The following is a 26,497-nucleotide window of genomic DNA, read 5'->3' as shown; positions in this document are numbered from 1 at the left end:
AAATATTGCAGAAGCTAGAAGGATACATGGAAACCATGTTGCAAGCAGAGTCTTTGTTGTGGATGCAGATTGTCGGTTCCTGGAGGGTCCAGTTGCTGTTCCAGTAGCCAGAATTCAAAGTTAACGATGCAGAGGAATCCTCCTGGAGTCTTGCTCGTCCAGTCTGAGGACCCACGCAAGAGGGAGACCGTAAGTAGCCCTGGAAGGGGAATTGGTCACCTAGCCAGGTGACCACCTATCAGGACAGAGCTCTGACGTGAGCTGCTTGACCTTGCCACTCAGATGCTCCCAGAGGCCTCTGCCCACCTTGGATTTAAGATGGCAGAATCAAGGGACCCCCTGGAAGAGCTCTGGGCACCACCCCTGGAGTGGTGATGGACAGGGAATGGTCACTCCCCTTTTCATTGTCGAGTTCCGCGCCAGAGCAAGGACTGGAGATCCCTGACCCAGTGCAGACTGGTTTATGCAAGGAGGGCACCAAATGTGCCCTTCAAAGCTTACCAGTAGCTTGGGGAGGCTACACCTCCCAAGCCATGTAACACCTATTTCCAAAGGGTGAGGGTGTTACCCCCTCCTCTCCCAATAGAAATCCTTTGTTCTTCCTTCCTGGGCTTGAGCTGATCAAGCAGCAGGAGGGGAGAAACCTGTCTGAGGGGTGGCAGCAGCTTGGACTGCTCAGAAAACCCCAGAAAGCTGGTAGGAGCAATGTTGGCCATCCTCTAAGGAGCCCCCAGAGTGCATGGAATCATACTTCCAATACTGGCAATTTGATTCCGACATGTTTGATACCAAAAATGCCTAGGTTCGGAGTTACAATTATGTAGCTGGACATAGCTGTCCAATACATGCATAAAATGAAATCCAGTCCATGAAAATGGAGCTGGAGTTCGTGGGGTACCTCTGCTCATGAAGGGGTCCCCTCACACTCGGGATACCTGCACCCTGCCCTCTGGGCTAGGAGGGCCTACCACAGGGGTGACTAATAGTGACGTGGTGCTGTGACCTGTGGTGAAAAGGGTGCACGCACCCTTTCACGCAGGCTACACTGGCAGGCCCGCAGATTCACTTTGCATGGGTGCCATAAAACATGCTGCAGCCCATAGGGGACCCCTGGTGCCCTAATGCTCTGGGTGCCATATACTAGGGACTTATAAGGGGGCACCAGTATGCCAAATGTGGGGAGTTTGTGGTCACTCACTCTCACTCACACTCATTCACTCTCACTCACACTCACTCACACTCACTCTCACTCTCACTCACTCTCACTCACTCTCACTCTCTCTCACTCACTCTCACACTCTCTCTCACTCTCTCTCACTCTCTCACTCTCTCTCACTCTCTCACACTCTCTCACTCTCTCTCACTCTCTCTCACTCTCTCTCACACTCTCTCTCACACTCACACTCTCTCACACTTATACACACACACACACACACTTACACACACACACACACTTACACACACACACACACTTACACACACACACACTTACACACACACACTTACACACACACACACACTTACACACACACACACTTACATACATACACACACACACTTACACACACTTACACACACACACTTACACACTTATACACACACACACTTATACACACACACACACACACTTACTTACACACACACTTACTTACACACACACACACGCACTTACTTACACACACACTTACTTACACACACACACACTTACTTACACACACACACACTTACTTACACACACACACACTTACACACACACACACACACTTACTTAAACACACACACTTAAACACACACTTACTTACACACACACACTTAAACACACACTTACTTACACACACACACACACACACACACACTTACACACACACACTTACTTACACACACACACTTACTTACACACACACACACACTTACTTACACACACTTACTTACACACACACACACACTTACACACATACACTTACACACACACACACACTTAAACACACACACACTTAAACACACACTTACACACACACTTACACACACACTTACTTACACACACACACTTACACACACACACTTACACACACACAGTTACACACACACACACACAGTTACTTACACACACACACAGTTACTTACACACACACACACTTACTTACACACACACACTTACTTACACACACACACACTTACTTACACACACACACACTTACTTACACACACACACACTTAAACACACACACACACACACTTAAACACACACACACTTAAACACACACACACACTTACTTAAACACACACACACACTTACTTAAACACACACACACACTTACTTAAACACACACACACACTTACTTAAACTCACACTTACTTAAACTCACACTTACTTAAACTCACACTTACTTAAACTCACACTTACTTAAACTCACACTTACTTAAACTCACACTTACTTAAACTCACACTTAAACTCACACACGTACTTACACACACACACGTACTTACACACACACACGTACTTACACACACACACGTACTTACACACACACTTACACACACACTTACTTACACACACACACACAGTTACTTACACCCACACACACAGTTACTTACACACACACACAGTTACTTACACACACACACACTTACTTACACACACACACACTTACTTACACACACACACACTTACTTACACACACACACACTTAAACACACACACACACACACTTAAACACACACACACACTTAAACACACACACACACTTAAACACACACACACTTAAACACACACACACTTAAACACACACACTTAAACACACACACTTACACACACACACTTACTTACACACACACACACTTACTTACACACACACACTTACACACACACACACACTTACACACACACACACACTTACTTACACACACTTACTTACACACACTTACTTACACACACTTACTTACACACACACTTACTTACACACACACACACACACTTACTTACACACACACACACACTTAAACACACACACACACTTAAACACACACACACACTTAAACACACACACACACTTAAACACACACACACTTAAACACACACACACTTACTTAAACACACACACACACACACTTACTTACACACACACTTACTTACACACACACTTACTTACACACACACACACTTACTTACACACACACACTTAAACACACACTTACTTACACACACACACACTTAAACACACACACACACTTACTTACACACACACTTAAACACACACACACTTACTTACACACACACACACACACTTACTTACACACACACACTTACTTACACACACACACACACACTTACTTACACTCACTTACTTACACACACACACACACTTACACACATACACTTACACACACACACACACTTAAACACACACACACTTAAACACACACACACTTAAACACACACTTAAACACACACTTACACACACACTTACTTACACACACACACTTACACACACACACTTACTTACACACACACACTTACTTACACACACACACACTTACACACACACACTTACTTACACACACACACACACACTTACTTACACACACACACTTACTTACACACACACACACACACACTTACTTACACACACACACTTACTTACACACACACACACTTACTTACACACACACACACTTAAACACACACTTACTTAAACACACACACACACTTACTTAAACACACACACACACTTACTTAAACACACACTTACTTAAACTCACACTTACTTAAACTCACACTTACTTAAACTCACACACGTACTTACACACACACACGTACTTACACACACACACGTACTTACACACACACACGTACTTACACACACACACACACACTTACACACACACACACACTTACTTACACACACACACAGTTACTTACACACACACACAGTTACTTACACACACACACAGTTACTTACACACACACACAGTTACTTACACACACACACAGTTACTTACACACACACACAGTTACTTACACACACACACACTTACTTACACACACACACACTTACTTACACACACACACACTTACTTACACACACACACACTTACTTACACACACACACACTTACTTACACACACACACACTTACTTACACACACACACACTTAAACACACACACACACTTACTTAAACACACACACACACTTACTTAAACACTTACTTAAACTCACACTTACTTAAACTCACACTTACTTAAACTCACACTTACTTAAACTCACACTTAAACTCACACACGTACTTACACACACACACGTACTTACACACACACACGTACTTACACACACACACGTACTTACACACACACTTACACACACACTTACTTACACCCACACACACACTTACTTACACCCACACACACAGTTACTTACACCCACACACACAGTTATTTACACACACACACTTACTTACACACACACACACACTTACTTACACACACACACACACTTACTTACACACACACACACACTTACTTACACACACACACACTTAAACACACACACACACACTTAAACACACACACACACTTAAACACACACACACACTTAAACACACACACACTTAAACACACACACACTTAAACACACACACACACTTACACACACACACTTACTTACACACACACACTTACTTACACACACACACTTACTTACACACACACACACTTACACACACACACACACACACACTTACACACACACTTACACACACTTACTTACACACACTTACTTACACACACTTACTTACACACACACTTACTTACACACACACACACACACTTACTTACACACACACACACACACTTACTTACACACACACACACACTTACACACACACACACACTTAAACACACACACACTTAAACACACACACACTTAAACACACACACACTTAAACACACACACTTACTTACACACACACTTACTTACACACACACTTACTTACACACACACACACACTTACTTACACACACACACTTACTTACTTACACACACTTACTTACACACACACTTACACACACACACACTTAAACACACACACACTTAAACACACACACACTTAAACACACACACACACACTTAAACACACACACACTTAAACACACACACACTTACTTAAACACACACACACTTACTTAAACACACACACACTTACTTAAACACACACACACTTACTTAAACACACACACACTTACTTAAACACACACACACTTACTTACACACACACACACTTACTTACACACACACACACTTACTTACACACACTTACTTACTTACACACACTTACTTACACACACTTACTTACACACACACACTTACTTACACACACACTTACTTACACACACACTTACTTACACACACACTTACTTACACACACACTTACTTACACACACACTTACTTACACACACACTTACTTACACACACACACACTTACACACACACACACACACACACTTACTTACACACACTTACTTACACACACACACTTACTTACACACACACACACACTTACTTACACACACACTTACACACACACACACACACACACTTACTTACACACACACACACACATACTTACTTACACACACACTTACTTACACACACACACTTAAACACACACACACTTAAACACACACACACTTAAACACACACACACACTTACACACACTTACACACACTTACACACACTTACACTTAAACACACACACACTTACACACACACACACACACACTTACACACACTTACACACACTTACACACACTTACACACACACACACTTACACACACACACTTACACACACACACACTTACACACACTTACTTACTTACACACACACACACTTACACACACACACACTTACACACACACACTTACTTACTTACACACACACACTTACACACACACACACACACTTACACACACACACACACACTTACACACACACACACACTTACTTACACACACACACACACTTACTTACACACACACACACACACACTTACACACACACACTTACTTACTTACACACACACTTACTTACACACACACACACACTTACTTACACACACACACACACTTACTTACACACACACACTTACTTACACACACACACTTACACACACACACTTACTTACACACACACACTTACTTACAAACACACACACACACTTACTTACACACACACTTACTTACAAACACACACACACACTTACTTAAACACACACACACACACACTTTCTCACACACACTTTCTCACACACACTTTCTCACACACACTTTCTCACACACACTTAAAGAGAAACCGATATGAAGGCTGCAAAGCAGCAGCTACTCTGTGCTCTCCTTGTGACCTGAGATCCTGAGACAGTGAGGCAGGAGACAGCTGCAACTTTAAAGGGATAGATCAGGGCCTACCATTGACGACCAGACAGATCCAGTGACATTGATGCAAGAGCGGCCCCAACCAAGTTGGATACCCCTCTGGAGGCTTTTTAGGTGCCCAGATCTGGGCAAAGGAGAAACACTGGGACCATGACTCAGAACGGGCAGAAAGGCAGCAAGCGGGACAGGCCCAGATACGAGCTGACTGGCATAAAATAACAGGGCCACCACCAGAGATTGAACAGCAGCGAGGATCAGAAGTCAGCAGTCTTAGCAGGACGATAGAAGATCCCACCTGAGAAGAGGCATCCTTACCACTAGAGACTCCTCTGAAAATCTCATCCCTTGCGTTGGAACAAGCCACCTAAGAAGTATTACAGGTAATTCAGCTCACAGAGGCTAACCTGGGAACGGAGGCAAGACCAGTGGTCAGTGAGGGCAGTTGACTCAGACGGATTTATCCATAAATCTCTACCACCTCCATCTGCAAGACCAGAACAGGGAAAAGAGCAGAGAACTAATTGAGCTCAGCCATTCAGCACCCGTGCAAGGACACTTGCATGTGGGGTGGAATGGGGGGGGGGGGGTGCTGCATTGATGGACACCCTCTGGCAACATGGGCCCTGATGTCAAACAAAGAAAAGCATAGAGCTCGTCAAAGACGCAAGCCTATTACAGGCCAGCCAAGACAAAAATGACGACTCAGAGGATCCAACAGAGAGAGACTTTGAAGCCTCTGTTGACTTCGTCTACAAAATCCTAAAGGTTCAGGAGAGTGTGGCCTGACAATCTTGCCTCAAGACCTACAAAAATACCATTCTGAGGAGAAGAGACCACCACTCGGCTACAAGGAACCTGCAACCACAACTGAAGTCGGTCAGCATTGTCACTGGCAGATCACTGAACATAAGGCCATCATGACGCACAAGAAGGAGCAGAGATCCTACTACCAGGGAAAGCTGAACAAATACGCCAGACTGGTTGCCCCACCCACAGAAGATAACAGCCAACACAGGCAGAGCTGGATAATGCCCATTGGTGCAAGCCTTACAGTCTTCTCGGCAGGCCTTGGAGGGAGGTTTGGGCGGGGTCATTTCCGAAGTTTCCCTTCTCGGACAAGACTTGTGGCGGAGAGGGTCACATCATCAGAAACACGAATATCAGACCTGGAAGATACGGTACAGACCCTCAGAAAGGAAGTGACGGAAATCTGCAATGTCAGTGAAAAAGTGGTGTGGAGACTTGAAGATACAGAGCCAGGAGAAACAACCTGTGCCTTGTGGCCTTCCCAGAAGGTGTGGAAGGCCCGAATATATAATGTTTCCTGGAGGAATGGCTCAAACACACATTTCTTCAGGAGAGGTTCTCACACTGTTTCCTAATTGAGCAAGCACACCAAGCACGGAACACCAAACCCCCTCCTAGAGCCCACCAAGAACAGTTAAAGCTCGGTTCTTGAATTATCAAAATAGAGACTTGATCCTTTTAAAAGCCCAGAAAATGAAGTAGGTGCACCACAACAATTCACAGATTCAAATCTTTCTGGACTAAACCTGTGAGGTCCAAAGCCAAAAAAGCACTTTCAATTCCGTTAAAGCTAAGTTACGTGCTCTCCAGTTGCAATATATGCTTCTTTTACCTGCCAAGCTGAAGGTCCCTTGGTAAGACCCATTTTTTCCAAACTCCTGAGGAGTCTTGGGAATGGCTAGAGGAAAGACCACAACTAAATACCACTAGAGAAAAGAGCTGAACACTCACAGGCACATGGGACAGGTGCCCACTACAAGGAGAAACGCATGGCCAAAGTAAGAGGACAGACCTCCCCAAAACAAAGGGTAGCTCCAAGACAGCAGCTGTCTTGATCAATGGCCCAGAACACCCCACAGTCCACAGATTCAGAAGAAGACCAGTTGGTCATCACTAAGAAAAGTAAGGTGACCTACTTTCAACACTCCCGCCCCCCCCCCCCCCCCCCCCCCCATCGAGGGATTCCCTCAGAACAACAAATGATGCAACACCTGTCTCTCTGCAGCCACTGGCGACAGCCATAGACAACCTAGAGAGGAAATCTGAAGACCTTGAAGTTTTACAGCTCACTGGAATAACTCTGACTAACCAGAGACATTATGGATCATTGAACTGTAGACAATCCAGGGGCACTGAAACTTGAACATGCCCAACCCAGCAACATTGGCTTAATGTGCTGGAACAAAACCAACTCCAGCCACAACAAACACTAAGCTGCTGCTTTTTTTGGAGTGTGAGACTCCAATTTAGTTGAACTAAGTTCTAAGGTTGTGGTAACATTACCTGAGGAGGGTGGAACTATAGACCTCTGAGTAGTTGGGATGTTTTGTGATAATCATGCTCACTGAGAAAACGGCTGTTGGTGGGGGTGGGGTGATCTTTTTACACATTTGCGGGGGGAGTTGGGGGTGGCAAAACGGAGCGGATCACAACACAATGGCAGATTGATTAGGGACCCACAAGATTGAAATGCCCGCACAGAGATTAACAGGATTAATGACCAAACAAATAATAGATGATAACCATAGATATACTGTGTTGTCCTGAAAAGTAACCTGCTTAGGCAACAAGATTCAACAGGATTGGTACTGTCATATATAAAGAGACACAAGCCAGCTGTAGTTCTGCTCCAAGAAACCCACCTGAGTGACCCTTATTGTAACTTTCGAGGTAGGGGAGCTTATATCCTGCTGGCGCATGCAGGCTTCAGTTGCTGGCTCCAGGGGGGTGGCTATATTGACCAGGAAGTCCCCCCTGTTAAACTTAGAGAAAATCAAGAGTGAACCCAATGGGACATATGCGGTAGTCAAGAGACACTTGGGTAGGAAAGAAGTGATGTTGGCAAGTCCCTATGCCCCGCCTCTGCTCCAACAATTGACATACAGTAAACTAGTGGAGATCATATTGGGGACGAGTTTGGCCCGTCACTTAATAGGGGGTGACTTTAATGACGTGATGTAGGAAGTTGGCTCTGTATGCACTATTTCAAAGTAAGAAATAGCATGTACAGAGTCCAAGGGTTACCCTTAGAGGTAAGATAGTGGTAAAAAGAGATCATTCTAATGCTCTATTTTGTGGTAGTGTGGTCGAGCAGTAGGCTTATCAGAGGGTAGTGTTAAGCATTTGTTGTATACACACACACACACACACACACACAGGCAATAAATGAGGAACACACACTCCAAGACAATTCCAGGCCAATAGGTTTTTATATAGAAAAATATATTTTCTTAGTTTATTTTAAGAACCACAGGTTCAAGATTTACAAGTAATACTTCAAATGAAAGGTATTTCACTCAGGTACTTTAGTAACTTTGAATTAGCAAAATAGCATGTACAGTTTTCACAAAAATGGCAATAAGCTATTTTAAAACTAGACAGTGCAATTTTCAACAGTTCCTGGGGGAGGTAAGTGTTTGTTAGTTTTGCAGGTAAGTAAACCACCTACAGGGTTCAAAGTTGGGTCCAACGTAGCCCACCGTTGGGGGTTCAGGGCAACCCCAAAGTTACCACACCAGCAGCTCAGGGCCCGTCGGGTGCAAAGGTCAAAGTGGTGCCCAAAACGCATAGGCTTCAATGGAGAAGGGGGTGCCCTGGTTACAGTCTGCCAGCAGTTAAGTACCCGCGTCTTTGGAGGGCAGACCAGGGGGGTTTTGTAGGGCACCGGGGGGGGGGGCACAAGTCAGCACAAAAAGTACACCCTCAGCGGCACGGGGGCGGCCGGGTGCAGAGTGCAAACAGGCGTCGGCTTTGCAATGGAGTTCAATGGGAGACCCAGGGGTCTCTTCAGCGAAGCAGGCAGGCAAGTGGGGGAGGAGCTCCTCGGGGTAGCCACCACCTGGGCAAGGAAGAGGGCCACCTGGGGGTCGCTTCTGCACTGGAGGTCGGATCCCTCAGGCCTTGGGGGCTGCGGGTGCAGTGTCTTTACCAGGCATCGGGTTCTTAGAAGCAGGCAGTCGCGGTCAGGAGGAGCCTCTGGATTCCCTCTGCAGGCATCGCTGGGGGAGGGGGGGCTCAGGGGGATCAACTCTGGCTACTCATAGGGTCGTAGTCTCCGGGGAGTCCTCCCTGTAGTGTTGTTTCTCCGCAGGTCGAGCCGGGGGCGTCGGGTGCAGAGTGCTAAGTCTCACGCTTCCGGCAGGAAACGTGGAGTCCTTTTAAAGTTGTTTCTTTGTTGCAAAGTTGTTTCTTCTTTGCAGCAGAGCCGCTGTCCTCTGGAGTTCTTGGTCCTTTTAGATGCAGGGTAGTCCTCTGAGGCTTCAGACGTTGCTGGACCCTGGGGGACGCGTCGCTGTTGCAGTTTTTCTTGAAGTTGGGAGACAGGCCGGTAGGGCTGGGGCCAAAGCAGTTGGTGTCACCGTCTTCCCTGGAGGGCTTTCAGGTCAGCAGTCCTTCTTCGTGTTCAGGTTGCAGGAATCAATCTTGCTAGGTTCTGGGAGCCCCTAAATACTCAATTTAGGGGGGTGTTTAGGTCTGGGGGGTTAGTAGCCAATGGCTACTAGCCCTGAGGGTGGCTACACCCTCTTTGTGCCTCCTCCCTGAGGGGAGGGGGGCACATCACTAATCCTATTGGAGGAATCCTCCATCTGCAAGATGGAGGATTTCTAAAAGTCAGTCACCTCCGCTCAGGACACCTTAGGGGCTGTCCTGACTGGCCAGTGACTCCTCCTTGTTTTTCTCATTATCTCCTCCGGCCTTGCTGCCAAAAGTGAGGCCGTGGCCGGAGGGGGCGGGCATCTCCACTAGCTGGAGTGCCCTGGGGCGCTGTAACAAAGGGGGTGAGCCTTTGAGGCTCACCGCCAGGTGTTACAGTTCCTGCAGGGGGAGGTGAGAAGCACCTCCACCCAGTACAGGCTTTGTTACTAGCCACAGAGTGACAAAGGCACTCTCCCCATGTGGCCAGCAACATGTCTGGTGTGTGGCAGGCTGCTAGAACTAGTCAGCCTACACAGATTGTCGGTTAAGGTTTCAGGGGGCACCTCTAAGGTGCCCTCTGAGGTGTATTTCACAATAAAATGTACAATCAGTGTGCATTTATTGTGCTGAGAAGTTTGATACCAAACTTCCCAGTTTTCAGTGTAGCCATTATGATGCTGTGGAGTTCGTGTATGACAGACTTCCAGACCATATACTCTTAAGGCTACCCTGCACTTACAATGTCTAAGGTTTTGCTTAGACACTGTAGGGGCATAGTGCTCATGCATCTATGCCCTCACCTATGGTATAGTGCACCCTGCCTTAGGGCTGTAAGGCCTGCTAGAGGGGTGACTTACCTATGCCACAGGCAGTGTGAGGTTGGCATGGCACCCTGAGGGGAGTGCCATGTCGACTTAGTCATTTTCTCCCCACCAGCACACACAAGCTGACAAGCAGTGTGTCTGTGCTGAGTGAGGGGTCCCCAGGGTGGCATAAGACATGCTGCAGCCCTTAGAGACCTTCCCTGGCATCATGGCCCTTGGTACCGGGGGTACCAGTTACAAGGGACTTACCTGGATGCCAGGGTGTGCCAATTGTGGAAACAAAGGTACAGGTTAGGGAAAGAACACTGGTGCTGGGGCCTGGTTAGCAGGACTCCGCACACTTTCAAATCATAACTTGGCATCAGCAGAGGCAAAAAGTCCGGGGGTAACCATGCCAAGGAGGCATTTCCTTACACGTGATTAGCGCAGAGAAGGACCAATCCGGCCCCACACCAATAAGCATGCTGTAGACTCCTCTAGCTGGCTTTGTGGGTCATTGGGTTGAAGGATCTCTTGTGCCGCCACCATCCAGAGATTAGGCATTACTCCTACTTCTCAGGTGCGCACAAGGTTTTTTCCCTGCCTGGACTACATCTTTGCCCCAGTGGGTTATGTGAGGTGATAAGAGACGGAATGTCTAGCAAGAAGATTATCAGATCACTCACCTTTATGGCTAGCGATCGGGACTAGGCCACGAAATGGGAGGGATAGCTGGAGACTGAATGCCTGGAAGCTGAAGGATGAGAGGACAGTTCACGAGGTCAAGGTAGAGACCGAACTGTACTTTAATGAAAATAAAGACTTTGTCATGTCCACGATTGCTCTTTGGGAGGCTTACAAGGCAGTACTCAGAGACTGGGCCCAGAACATAATAGCACACAAGAAGAAAAGGACAATGTAGAAATGGAGTCCCTGGAGCAACCAGTTTTAGACCTGGAACGGAACTCAGGGATAGATGCGGACCCCCACACCCTGGGTAAGATTATGCTCTTGCGTGAGGAATACCAAAACTTAGCATACGATGAAGCAGAAGCCCAGGCAATCGTGATGCACCATTGCATGTATGATGCGGGAGAAAAAGCAGGCGGGCTACTAGTCTGGCTGGGGAGGTGGGAAATGGAGGCACGTTGGGTGCACAAAATTCAAGGGGCTAACAAAGAAAGCTATGATACCGATAAAGGGATAGCTAACAAGTTTTCAGGATTCTTTAGGGAACTTTTCCGAGTGCGCACATCCTTAGATATGTCACAAATTGAAGATTACCTGGACGGGATACAGGTCCCACACTTATTGCATGAGGAACGTGAATCCCTTGATTCCAGAGCTGGACCTGTCAGAAGTTAGAGGCCATAGGTAAATTGAAACTGAGAAAGACACCTTGTCCAAACGGTCTCCAAATAGAACTCCTTAAGAAAAATGCTGTCATCTGGAGTCCCTACCTTCTTGGCATGTTTAACGAGGCCAAAGACAAAGGCATCCTCCTATGGGACCACTGCAGAGTCACAGTAGTGGTGATTCCAAAAGCCGGGAATCCCCCAACGAATTCAGCTCATACTGCCCGATCTCTCTCCCCTTAATGTCCAATACCAGTGACAAAGATCCTGGTGACAATACTCGCCACGCGACTGCTGGCAGTTATTTCTCTAATTCACCAAGGCCAATCGTGCTTTATGCCCAAGAGGTCAATGAGGTTTAACCTCAGCAGGCTTCACAACTGAATGGACACAGAACCAGGGAAGAGCCACACATTGCTATCCTTGGACACTGAGAAGGCTTTTGACACGGTCCATCGGCCTTGCCTGATGCGAACACTGGAGAGATTTGGTTTAGAGCCCGAATTCTTGAAATGGGTAATGTTATTTATACACAAACCCAATAACAGTGTGTGTCAACAGAGAAACATCCACAGAGATTCCATCGCGGGAGGAACAAGGCAGGGCTGTCCCCTCACATCACCACTGTTCGCCCTCACATTAGAACCCCTAGCATGGGTATTCCGATCACACCCGGGCATCACAGGTTTCCATATACAGGAAGGGACAAGGCGAAAAGATATCTCTATATTCGGACGATGTCCTATTATGTCACATGCCCGAGGGACACACTGCCCATGGTCCTTAGAATATTTGAAGACTATGGCGCCCAATCCGGATACAGGAGGATCAATTGGTCCAAATCAAGAATGTATGTATAAAGTGGTAGTCACCCCGGTGCAACTAGAACCGCCAGGTAACTTGCATATCGAGAAGGAGGGATCTAAATACTTAGAGATGATTACAAGATGATTACCCTACCGAAACTTTTGTATATTTTTCAAAACACATATGTTAGAATACCAGATTTAAATCTTCACTAGAGAGGAAGATAAAGTATGTAAGTTGCTATCCACTCAGATGCCACTGTTGGTCTTTTGGCCCAAACGGGCATGTTGATATGTTTGATCAAAATGTTTAAAAAAAAACATTTATAAAACAAAGAACTCAGCAGGAACATGGATGAGTCTTGATACTGAAACACCATAAGACCCTTTCTGATGGATACACCTACCTGTGGATTCCTCAGCTAAAGAATTCTCCCCTCGTGCCAGCCTCGACAGAATTTTTCTTCTAACTCTGCACGTCGACGATGATGTTACAATTGCCAGACTCCACGCGACGCTGTATGACGTCATCTAGGCAATAAGAAGCCCTCGTCGATGTGTAGACGTCAGTTCCATTTTTTCTGTTTCTTCGAGGCTAACAGGGAGCTACAGTTGCGCATCTGCAGTTACTATGTCGCAGCCAAGAAAATCTGGTTTTAAACCTTGTAAGCAGTGTGGGGGTCGGATGTCGGTCACTGACCCCCATGAAAATTGTTTATGGTGCCTTAGCTCCGACCATGATGTTGAGTCATGCGGTTCCTGCCAGCGCATGAACTCTAAGGTGCTTAAAGAGAGAGAGGCTAAATTATTCCTAGCCCGTTCCAAGAAGAGGAAGGAAAGGTGGCATCGTAGAAAGTCTTCTTCGAAATCTTCAAAGACTCATCGTCGCCATGGAGACTCTCGGCATCGTCACGACTCTCGCGCCACTCGAGTAGAGATCGGTCCAGGTCCAGATCTCCATCAGCTTGCCTCTGCCCGACGTGGGTGATTAGCCCGACCATCACTCCTCCGCCTCCTACGACTCCGGCTTCTCCCACTTCACCTTTGTTGGTGTTTGAAGTCAAGCCTCTACAAGAACCGGCGGCTTCTCCGGGGCAGGAGATGCTTGGCCCATCATCGGCTTCAATGCCGGCACCGACTCCGCAAGCATATCCAGCTTTCCGTGCGCCGGGAACGGATCCTGCTGCATTTTTAAATGCTATGTTCAATATCTTTTCCACCATGGCGCCTGGTGGAGGGCATGCAGGTCAGTCAGGCCCTTTGGCTTTTAATTTGGGTGCTCCGGCTCCTTAAAAGCCAACACCCTTCATGCCATTTCTGCCTTCTGGAGCCGCTGTGGCACCAATGCCCTTGGCGTCGCCCAGGAAACCTGTGACGCCTACAACGTCTGCTACTCCGGCGTCCAATGGATCCGAAGAGCGCGCCGGCGAAGATCTTCGGCGTTGGCCAACGCCGGGACTCTAATCCAGGCTCTGGTCCAGAAGATTAGCTTTACGCCTCCTGGAGGAGGAGGAATATAGCAGACAGCATCTGGAGGAAGGCGAAATCTTGGAGCCTTCAGGTGATTTTCAGGGCCTGGACACTGCAAGTGGCATTGACACTTTCCCTGAATGGGATTTGGTTTCCCCTGGGGAGTATACCGAAGAGGCTGCATCTTTTCATGCAGTAATAAGGAAGGCTGCAGACTTTTTAGATCTTCCTCTTCCGGCTGCTGAGGTGAAAAGGAACCTTTTGACTGAAGTGCTTCATCCGGCTTCAGTAGTGGCGGAGCCTCTCTTGCCCTTCAATGAGGCTCTCCTGGACCCTGTCAAGGACATTTGGAGAAAGCCAGTGACTTCTACAGCTGTCAACAGGGTAGTAGCGAGGCGCTATTGTGCGGCTCCAGGTGACCTGGACTTCCTCTCCAAACATCCAACTCCGGAGAGTTTGGTTGTTCAGGCATCCTGCTCCTCCCGGTCAGCCCCTGGTTCATTCCCGGGACCCCTGCAGACAGGGAGTCTAAGAAAATGGGCCATGCAGCAAAGAAGGCCTTTTCTTCATGCAGTATGGCCTTGAAGTCGACCAGTGCAACTTGCATTTTGGGGCGTTCCATTCATGCCCTTATGGAGGAAGTGAAAGGTCATCCTAACTTGCCACAAGAAGTGTTGCATTTGTTAACGGACGCTCAGGCGGCGGCGACCCAGGTGATTCAGTCTGGGTTGGACACCTCAGACTCCGTGGCCAGGGCTATGGGTGCATCCATAGTGTCAAGGCATTAGGCTTTCAGGGATGTACAAGCAACTCCTTTGGACCTGCCTTTTGACGGGGAAAAACTCTTTGGGACAAAAGCAGATTCTGCTCTTGAACTTTTCAAAGAGAGCAGAGCCACAGCGAGGTCGTTGGGACTTCAGGCAGCCACTTCCTCTACCTTTAGGTCATATAGGAAGTTTAGGGGTTTTGGACGTGGCTCCTCCTTTCGTGGCAGGTTCCAGGCACCACAACAATCTGCAGACTCCCTGCCTTACAGATCCTTCATGGGCGGGGCAGAGTACGTACAAGAGGAGCCACCCAGCAGCACTCTGCCTCTTCCTCTTCCTCAGGAGGGGTGCAGCAGGGAAAGCAGCCTTAGTCCTCCACCACTCCCTGTTCACATGTCTCAGGTAGGGGGGAGACTTGCCCAATTTCTTCCAATGTGGGAGTTTATAACATCAGACTCTTGGGTCATCGACTTTGTAAAGAAGGGGTACGCTCTTCCCTTTCGGGAGTTCCCTCCTCCCTTCCCTCACCGCCCTTCCTTCTGTTTGGAAGACTATCTTCTGTTACTGCAACAGGAGGTGTTATCCCTATTGTCAAAAGGCGCAGTGGAGTTGGTTCCGGAGCAGGAGAGGGCTCAGGGACGTTATTCAAGATACTTCCTGATCCCCAAAAAGGATGGTCGGTTGAGACCAATTCTGGACTTGAAAATTTTGAATTGGTTCCTCAGGCAGGAAATGTTCAAATTGCTGACCCTTTCACAGGTTCTTTTGGGTTGAACGATGGAGATTGGATGGTGTCTGTCGATTTGCAGGATGCGTGCTTCCATATTCCGATCCTCAAATTGCACAGGAAGTATCTTGCACAGGAAGTATCTCTGGGTCGCAGCATTATCAGTTTGCGGTCCTACCGTTTGGTCTTACTTCAGCACCTCGAGTCTTCACAAAGGTGATGGCGGTGGTAGCGGCAGAGCTCAGAAGAAGAGGGATAGCGGTGTTTCCCTATCTGGATCATTGGTTGATCAAAGCCAAGACTCCAGAGCTCGTGCGGCGTCACCTGCAGTCGACAACTCAGTTGTTCGACCTGGGTTTTTCAGTCAATGTGCCCAAATCTCACCTGGAGTCCTCTCAACGCCTCCTGTTCATAGGGGCAGTACTGGACACAACATTGAATTGGGCCTTTCCTCCGCCCCAGCGGGTTCAGGACATTCAGGTGTTGATTCCGATGTTTCAAAAAGGAGTGATAGTTCCAGTCCTCCAGGTCCTTCGTCTGCTCAGTCTGTTTGCTTCTTGCATACTGATGGTCACTCATGCACGCTGGCACATGAGGGCTCTTCAGTGGTTCGTCCGCAGGCAGTGGTTTCAGCACAAAGGGGATCTCGAGGATTCGATCACGATCTCCAGAGACACTGCGGTGGATCTTCAGTGGTGGGCTGCGATCGGCAACCTGTCGCAAGGAAGGCCGTTCTCGTTGCCTCCGCCGGTGGCCACAGTTGTAACGGATGCTTCCACTCTAGGGTGGGGAGCTCATCTTGGGGACCTGGACGTCAAAGGCCTTTGGTCTCCAGTGGAACAGAGGTTTCACATCAATCTGTTGGAATTGCGGGCAGTACGTCTGGCTCTCAAGGCCTTTCTCCCTTCCATTCGCGGACCGTCAGTCCAGGTCCTGACGGACAACACTACTGCAATGTGGTATATAAACAAGCAGGGAGCAGTGGGGTCGTACCGTCTTTGCAGACAAGCTCTTCGACTCTGGTCCTGGCTTCAGGACCACAAGATTTGCTTGGTAGCAAATCATTTGGCCGGAGTTCTGAATGTATGTGCGGATGTTCTCAGTCGACGCAGCTTGGTTGACCACGAGTGGCGTCATCATACGGATCTGGTTCTTTACATCTTCCATCTTTAGATCTGTTTGCTACTCAGGAGAACGCGCAGTGCCCGTTATTTTGCAGCCTCCAGTATCTGGTGCAAGGAGCTTTGGGGGACGCGTTTCAGATGTCCTGGAAGGGTCAGTTGCTTTACGCGTTTCGTCCCATACCCCTGATTCCTCGAGTTCTGAGGAAGATCCGCCAAGACCGGGCCCAGGTCATCTTGATAGCCCCAGATTGGCCAAGAAGGGTTTTGTACACAGACCTTCTCCAACTCTCTCTGTGCCCTCCGCTCCATCTCCCTTACAGGGTGGACCTCCTCTCGCAGTCGCAGGGGCAGATTTTACACCCCCACCTCCAGAGTCTGCACCTTCATGCCTGGTGATTGAACGGGGCAAACTGAGTGCTTTTTCTCTCCCACCGGAAGTGGTGGATGTTATTTTATCAGCCAGGCGACACTCCACCAAATCGATCTATGCAAGTAGGTGGGCTATATTTGTACGTTGGTGTGGAGAGAACCGAATTGATCCCTTAAAGGCTCACTTGTCTGATATATTATTATTTGCTCTTTCCTTGGCACAGAAGGGTTGTGCAGTTGCCACAGTTAAGGGCTATTTATCAGCACTGTCGGCTTTTCTGTGCCTCCCAGATCAACCTTCCTTGTTTAAATCTCCTTCTTGTTTTGAGGTTTGTTAAGGGTCTCAGTAATAGGTTTCTGCCCACACCGTTTGTTATGCCACAGTGGGACCTTAACTTGGTATTAACATGAATCGCCATTTGAACCAATGCATTCTTGTGCTTTGCGTTTGCTGGTTCTTAAGACTGTATTTCTGGTGGCCATAACATCGCCCAGAAGAGTTGGTGAGCTTCAGGCTCTTAGTGTAGAGTCTCCATACCTTTCCTTTAGAGACAAAGTGGTGTTAAGGACCAAGGCGGCTTTTCTCCCGAAGGTTGTTACACCCTTTCACTTGGGGCAGTCTATTACTCTCTCTTATTTTTACCCTCCGCCTCAACCATCCAAGGAGGAAGAGAGGCTCCACCGACTGGATCCACGAAGAGCATTGAGCTTCTTTGTGGACAGGACAAGGGAGTTCAGGCACGATGATCAGCTCTTCGTTGGATACGTGGGGAAGAGGAAAGGCAGAGCAGTCCACAAGAGAACTCTATCCAGTTGGGTCATTCTCTGACACTCCTACATAGAGTGCACCTGTCTCTGGCATGGCATAGCTGTAATGTACCTTCATTCTATCTCCAAGTGGCCCTTTGCTTTCTTGTGGCAATTAATAATGCAGGCTCAGAGCCAGAGAGCTATACCCTGCTGAGATAGAGAACTGCTACTGCCCGAACAGGCAAGAGAGACAAAAATAGTTGGTGAGATGAATGTCTCTTTGGTCCTGCCCGTCTAAAATTGAATGTACCTGCACATGTTCAGCAAATATAATGTCTTCTCAGCTAATGTTGAAGGATTTGGTAAGAAAGATCAGAGAATAAGGATTAGTTAAAATGACAGAGGGCACGTTGGCCATGACGTTTGTGAAACTGTGAAATTCAGAACCATTTGTCAGTTTATCCACTGTTTGTCTTCTTTAGAGTGAATGCTCCCATCAGAAGATGTCTTTTTTTGTACATACTCCGTTTTGTGTTTTATATTGCCTAATCCTGTGGCATCCAAGGGTACCCCCTCCCAAAAAATCATGATGGGGCATGTTCACTAACCACTAAAATATCACCTTTGGCTCTTGAGATACAAAGCCCTATTAAATCTGTGCAGTACAGCCACATCTGTTACTCCACAAGCACTTTGCAGCCATTACTCTGCAATCATCAACATAATGGCCACTGGTGGAGGCAATTCTGGCTTTTCTTGTCCTGTAATGCAAAAATGGAATTCAACTACAGCCACTATGCCATCAAGCGTGTAGAGTTTCTAGAAGTACTGGGATGCAATAAGCCTGCAACATACTGACTGCACTTAGGTGTTGACCTCTGTTAGAAAGACAGCACTGGAAGGGTGGTAATAGTGAAAGAGTTGCATTAAAAATATCCATGTACTTTTGTACCCGCAGCAGAGGTATCATTTTTATCCTGATCAGTGTGCCATAGAATTGCTGTGTGTACATGTATGTGGACATTAGCGTTGATGAACACAGATATGCCCTTCCACTATCTTACAAATACTGGTTCACACAATTAAGCCAGCACGCATTTGCATATGTTTTGAGTAGGTGTGGTTTGCCCTTCTGTCCATAAATGTATAAATGCCCATCCTAAGGCAGGTGGAGCTGGGTAAAGGGTGATCTGGAACAGATACTCTAGTCTTGTTGGCCCTAGTGGATGAGGGGTGGGGACTGCAGGGGAAATAATGTGCGCTGTCGTCTGAAAACTGGTGTAATGCCTCATTAGGCCCCATCCCCACAACAATCCTCCACTGCAATTAAGAAACTGCAAAAATGGTTCCAAACTCTAGTCTCTTCGGGTACCTTGTATGGCCTGGCCCTCCTCAGCACTGTGATGGCTATTAACCCGGTAGGTGCCTATAAAGTAATTCTATACTTAATATCTACTTTGGTTTTGTGGTTGTTGTTTGTTTGCTAGGAACCTGGCATTGGCCTATGTTCTCGACTCCACCCAGTGCCTCTTTGGCATATACTGTGTTCCCAAAAGTGGAGACATGTGGACGAAACGTGGCTTGCCATAGCGGTCCAGCATGTGTATTTAATAAGTTGGTTTACATTGCCAAAACCTTCCATTCTCAGTTTCAAGTGTGGAGTTATCTCGGCAACAGTGCCAGGTTGAAAGGGCACCAATAAGGCGTACTGTATAGTACATGGTCAACTTACTGCTAAAGTTGTCTTTAGAGTTTTGTCACCAGATCATTCACTCAAAGGGTTTAAGGGTTGGTAAGGATTAACGCCAAGGGGTTTGGGTGTACTCTAGTAACCGTGAGTTACGCCTTTCTGTTTAGGTATCGATATTGTTGCATACTTAGTAGTTAGTCTGAAGTACTCCAGTGAGTAAGAGTAAAATAGTCTTTACTGTGATATTATCTATTAAAAAGAAATTACCAGCAAGCACAGATTTACATTTTATGAAGGTAAAATGTATGTCAACGGTCTATTTCAAGCAGTATTTTTTTCTTTAATAAAATAAAAAATGACACAAATATAATCCCAACGTTTACAAGATGTTTCTTGGTTTCCGTAGGTATTTTGTTTACGATCATGTGTTTGCTGAGAAAATTGCTTCACTTCCAAGTCAGCCAAGCCCTTTGGAAGACGAAAATGAAGTCCTGAAAAAGACGCTGAAGCTGTTGAAAACTCAGCTGGGCCTGGAAAGAAAAAAGAGGGAAACTATTGAAGAGGAGTACAGTATCATGGTTGGAGAGAACTCTGAACTTGAGCAAAGGCTCTGTGACTCTGAAATCTACAGAGCTCGAGCAAAGGAGCTTGAATCTGAAGTAACAGAGATGAGGCAGATATGCAAATCTGAGAACATGTTCATGAGTGCAATTGAGAATCTGGTTCCGGAATCCTTTGTTCCTTTTAGGGAACCTTTGGAAAATGAGTGCAACATAGTTTCTTCAGAGGAGGTGGGCATAACAGAGCTGGATAAAGAGATTATAAAAAGAAGTGAGCAGTTTCTTGGCAGCATCACTGCAGAAGAAATTGTGAATGTTCACGAAGAGACCTGTGCTAGGAGGGCTGAGGCTGTGAAGCAGAGGGGAATATCGCTGCTCAATGAGGTGGATGCTCAGTATAGTGCACTCAAAGTTAAATATGAGGAGCTTCTTAAAAGGTGTCAAATCGGTGAAGATTCCCTAAGCCACAAAGCTGTTCAGACTTCAAGGTGGACTTCCAAAGACTGCCTTGCAGGCACCTCCCAGCCTGATGGCCTTACAGCGAGCAGTCACGAGTCAAGAGCAGTCCTAGTTGGGTCACCCTTCAACACACAACCTGAATACAAAGATCTCTTTAAACAAATTTTCAACTGCATCAACAAAACAAAGGAAGAAATAAGAGAACAAAGAAAAAAAATCAATTATCTTTCTCCACAACCTTCAGTCCCCTGAAGTAATTAGATGCGCACCCACATTAACTTTTCTTTTCAAATTAAGTATTTACCGTTGCCAGTTTCAGAAAAAGTGGATAGTGCGTTGAAGCATCATTTAAATGGTGACCTCGCATTTTGTCATTTATGTACGTGTTCTGCCTGATTTATGCATTATGTGCTTTACTGTTGGGCAGGTTAGTCTTTGGATAAGAATTCAGTGTTACGGCTGCCAGAAAACTACATTTAACTCACTGAAATTTACAACTTCAGTATGAAACTGGACTTTCACTGTGGACGATCATTTTAACTTTAAAAAACAAAAAAAGATATTTTGACTAGTACAGAAATGAATATACAATAGCACCGGTAGCAGGTAGGGATGTTCATTGTTTGAGGAATTATGCCATGTCCATCTATAGAATAGAATGTAGTTATAATGATGTGCGATTAATTAGAATCATTACATCGCAGCACACATGCGGATAAAAAAACGGTTAAAAGTATTCTATCAAACAGTTCTGAACATGACAATGGTTACATTCATTTATCCATCTCACCAAGAGCCTTAAATATATTGCTTGCCTAGACCTTCCATCATAGTATGTCCCATTTGTCCTCTACAATTCCATTAATTCATGCACAAAACTAACTTTGTTCAACTTTGTTCAACTTTGTTCAACTTTGTTCAACTTTGTTCAACTTTGTTCAACTTTGTTCAACTTTGTTCAACTTTGTTCACCTTGCTCGTTTTTTGCTTACATGGCCAAATTGACACGGGGAAAGAATATACATAAACTGCAATTCGTAGGCCTCACATATAAATTTACACATGTTTAAGCCACTGTTAAGGAGATATAATAAGATGCTTTTTTTTCTAGTTTATGCTTTATGATTTGCCACATTGTTAATCCTACTTCAACCGTCGTGTTATATTACTGAAGCTGGAATATGTTCAGCTATTCTTTGTACTTCGAGCATTTTGATGTTAGCCGACAATGGTTGCCTAATTTTTCACAGGCAGTTTAATATTTTCTTGGTCTGTCGTGAAGACACTTGCTAATTAGAATCAGGAGGTGCTGCATTATGCCAAAGATTTTCTTTTTACCACCATTCCCCTTTGAGTGAGAAGCGTACAATGGCTAGAAAACGTTGGTTTCTTTGTTTTGTACTTGCTGTGCTGGAAATGGCACTACTACCTCACTTGGTTGTAATTCATGCATGTTTGGTTGGGTAGACGCTTTATCATTGGGAAACCTAGTTCACCAGACATACTGTATCTAGCAGTAGCTAGATGCAGCTGTAATATAGGGTGATTGAGGGTACTCAAACCATGAGTAGGCAGTAGGAAAACTAGTTTTTAAGCTTAGAACTGTAATACGTTCTGATAAAAGGTTTTCTTTTGAAATGTGATTGCAACCAGGACTGTAAATATGGAGTACACCCTTATGAAAAAGGTTTGCATGCCAGTCCAACAGCAGGATTACATCACTGCACTAACAAGGTACTAAACAAATAAGGGGAAGGTGAAACAAATCTGAGAAGTGTAGCTATACCAAGGTTGTGTAACTTCAGAGATGAGGACTACTTTTATATTAGGCTTGAAATGTGCAATTGAGCTAATGAGAAAGTGTCCATATCAGTTGTAGATGGGAATGTACTAATATAAGGAAATGTAATGTATTGTAGAAGATAATTCACTAATATAAAGGACTTTAGTGCATGCACTCATTTTATGGGTTGTGCTGCGTGTTATGCTAGGCACCACAGTAAATAAGACCTGCCTGCATTTTTGTTAGGTAGAAGACAATTTATAGCTGTCGTTTTGGTTTCTCGTGACCTGTACTGGTAAGGAATCCAAAGGACACGAGTAAATAGATAAAATAATAAAGGAATAATTTCTAAATAGATTTAAATAGATTAAATTACTTTAAATATATATATATCTGTGTTTATATATATATATGTATGTATATAAAGCAGGTGGCCTAACAGTTTGTGAAGTATAAGTGTTGTCAGAAAACAGCGCATTTGCTTACACATTGTCAAGCATGCACATGCTGGTAGCATGTTCTTATACCTGTTTGAGAAATGTTTTCTTACTGTAAAAATATATTTTCTCTACTTGCCTTTGTCCTGCAATACATTTTCTTTTGTGTGAATCGTAACATGAACATTGAAAAGCAGTATGAAATACGCATTTTTTTCCCCTGAGGTTATTTATTCATCTGTATCTAGTAGTAATTCTGCTTTGCCGAAGAAACGCTCCTTCTTCTGTGCCCTCAGCCTGATTAGTTGAGATGAGGTAATTTGCATCTCCTGTGTTATTTACAAATTCCTTTTTTTGTATGAGATCGTTTCTAGCATGAGAAAAGGTTCATGACACCTTGCACTACAGCATTAGTGCCCTCTGTTCAGGCTTTTGAACTCCCTTTTAATCCATGTTAATTGCTTGCTACTTAGTTATGGCCCTAAACCATGATGGTGGCACATAATCCATGGAATAAGCAATAAACAGCAGTTAATGCCCAACAGCATGTATCAATAAGGCTTTTGGCTCTCAACCTACAAAAAAAAATAATGTGTGTGTTCCACACATTTTTCGAATCTAGCCTTAGAACCCGCTGTAGCAGGCTCTACCGTCCATTAAGGCCCACTTCCCTGTTAAAGGCCCGAGCCCGCTACGACAGGTTCTAAGGCTATTAGAACATTCTGCCACTAGAGGGCAGAATGTTCTATTAAATAAAACAAATTCCTCACGAAGCCTGTTGCTGTGAACATAGAGAACATTGGAATGTTGATGCTCCGGGCTTTTACCAGCCAGTTAAAGCCCCAACTACTCCATTGTCTGCAGTGGAGATTCGAATGTTCCAATGTTCTAATTAGAATGAAAGTGTTTGGTAGTGTAGCTTGCCATTGTGGCTTAACACCATATCCGAAAATAGATAGGAGGAACAAAAGGCATGCATCTAGGTACTAATGGCTAACATAACATAGGCATCCCCTACCTCACTGGTGAGGAATCCTCGTTGGCACCAGTATTGTTGATCTGGAAAACCCCATGGCAAATCTCTCATTGCAAGAAGGTTCCTGATGATGGGTAGCAGCTTAGAAATGATTGAGCGAGCCCCTCACTGTGGCCTACATATCCAACATTTTTAGATCTAAGATCTCGTTTATTGATTTTTAGATAAATCCAACAAGTACAACAACTTCCCACCTACATCCAAATTCCAGTAGGGTAATGTAATTTCAGTTCAACAAGGAAGTGGGGAACAGAGGTATTATGAGAAACAGGGGAGGGGGTAGGTCAGGAAGCCACACCCAGTGATGACAATTGATGAACTTGAGACATCCAACAGAGTATAAGAGGAGGGGAACCCGTGTGACAGTGGGGGCAGACGGCTTGTCGCACGCAATAAACTCCTATCCAACTGTGCCTGACCGCAGTCACTATATGTTAGGCGAAGTATACGCTAGTATAATGGGCACGTCAATTCCTGGAAATCGTCCAAGAGATAACGAATACAAGGCCCCCCCCCCATGTCTTGTCAAATAGTGCCAATGACTGTCACAGCTGCCTTCAGTTTCCCCAACCCCAGTAAGTCCCATAATTTATAGAGCCAATCTGTGAAGGAAGTAATTCAATCCGAAACCCCTCGAGAAATCAATAGCTGTTTAGCAGCCCCCAGTACCAACGTAATGGTGCAGCATTTAATAGACCTAAGAGGGTATGTTTGTGAGTTCGGAAGCTCCAATAGAAAGTAACTGGGAAATCAGGGAATGTCTGTCTTATAGATCTCATCTATTGCTTTAAGTACTGCCTGCCAGAAGGAACCGATTTTGTAACATTGCCACAGTTTATGAGTAAGGGTACCCGTCTTACCACAACATCGCCAGCAAATGTTGTTACTCCCCTCTTTCCATTCAGCAATCATTACTGAGGTGTAGTACCAGTAGTGGGCTATCTTAAGGAACAGGTCATTAATAGACGTGTTGTGTCCCGAGGCACAAGCGCGGTGCAGTATTATGCTATTCTCAGTCCATAAAGGTTCATTCACATTCCATCTCCCACCTTAGTCATGCAAATATTTTTGTCAGCTGTGGTGGTGTGATCAGAAAGCCATAGATATCAGCTGGAAGTCTTTATCAGAAGTGCAGGTGGGCAGCCATTTCTCACACTGGTTAAGGGATCTGCTGGCATGGGGGTGAATCGAGGGCAGGGATACCCAGTGGCGAACAGCTAAGTATTGTCAGTGGGCCATTGTAGGCAGCCCATAACCTGACTGGAGCTGGGTGAAGTCCATATGTCCATCAGCGTCGAAGTGATTGCCTATTCTTTTACAGTTAGCCTCCTGACACATATTATAGGATGGGTCAGTCAGAGCGGGTGGAAAGGCTGGGTTCCTTGTCATTGGTGTGTGGGGGAGAGATTGGGGTAGACAGGCCCCTCTGTTTTTGTCCCCGATCCCATACCCCCATAGTAGCTCTGATTATGGGGAAGATCTATACTCC

General features: G+C 45.7%; 1 protein-coding gene across 1 annotated transcript in view; it reads left to right on the top strand.

Moving 5' to 3' along the window:
* The window catches only part of CDR2 (cerebellar degeneration related protein 2), a 155,781-nt gene extending 131,670 nt beyond the window's left edge, over window positions 1–24,111 (top strand). Inside the window, exon 5 of the mRNA XM_069210310.1 lies at window positions 21,140–24,111. Within this exon, the coding sequence (XP_069066411.1) occupies window positions 21,140–22,004 (865 nt within the window). The 3' untranslated portion in view covers window positions 22,005–24,111. The remainder of the gene's footprint in view (window positions 1–21,139) is intronic.
* Window positions 24,112–26,497: the final 2,386 nt, after the last annotated feature.

Source organism: Pleurodeles waltl, chromosome 10 (genome assembly GCF_031143425.1).
Source record: "Pleurodeles waltl isolate 20211129_DDA chromosome 10, aPleWal1.hap1.20221129, whole genome shotgun sequence".
In the NCBI taxonomy this organism is placed as follows: Eukaryota; Metazoa; Chordata; class Amphibia; order Caudata; family Salamandridae; genus Pleurodeles; species Pleurodeles waltl.
The sequence above is the reverse complement of the archived record's forward strand: the minus strand, read 5'-3'. Positions and strand labels throughout refer to the sequence as shown.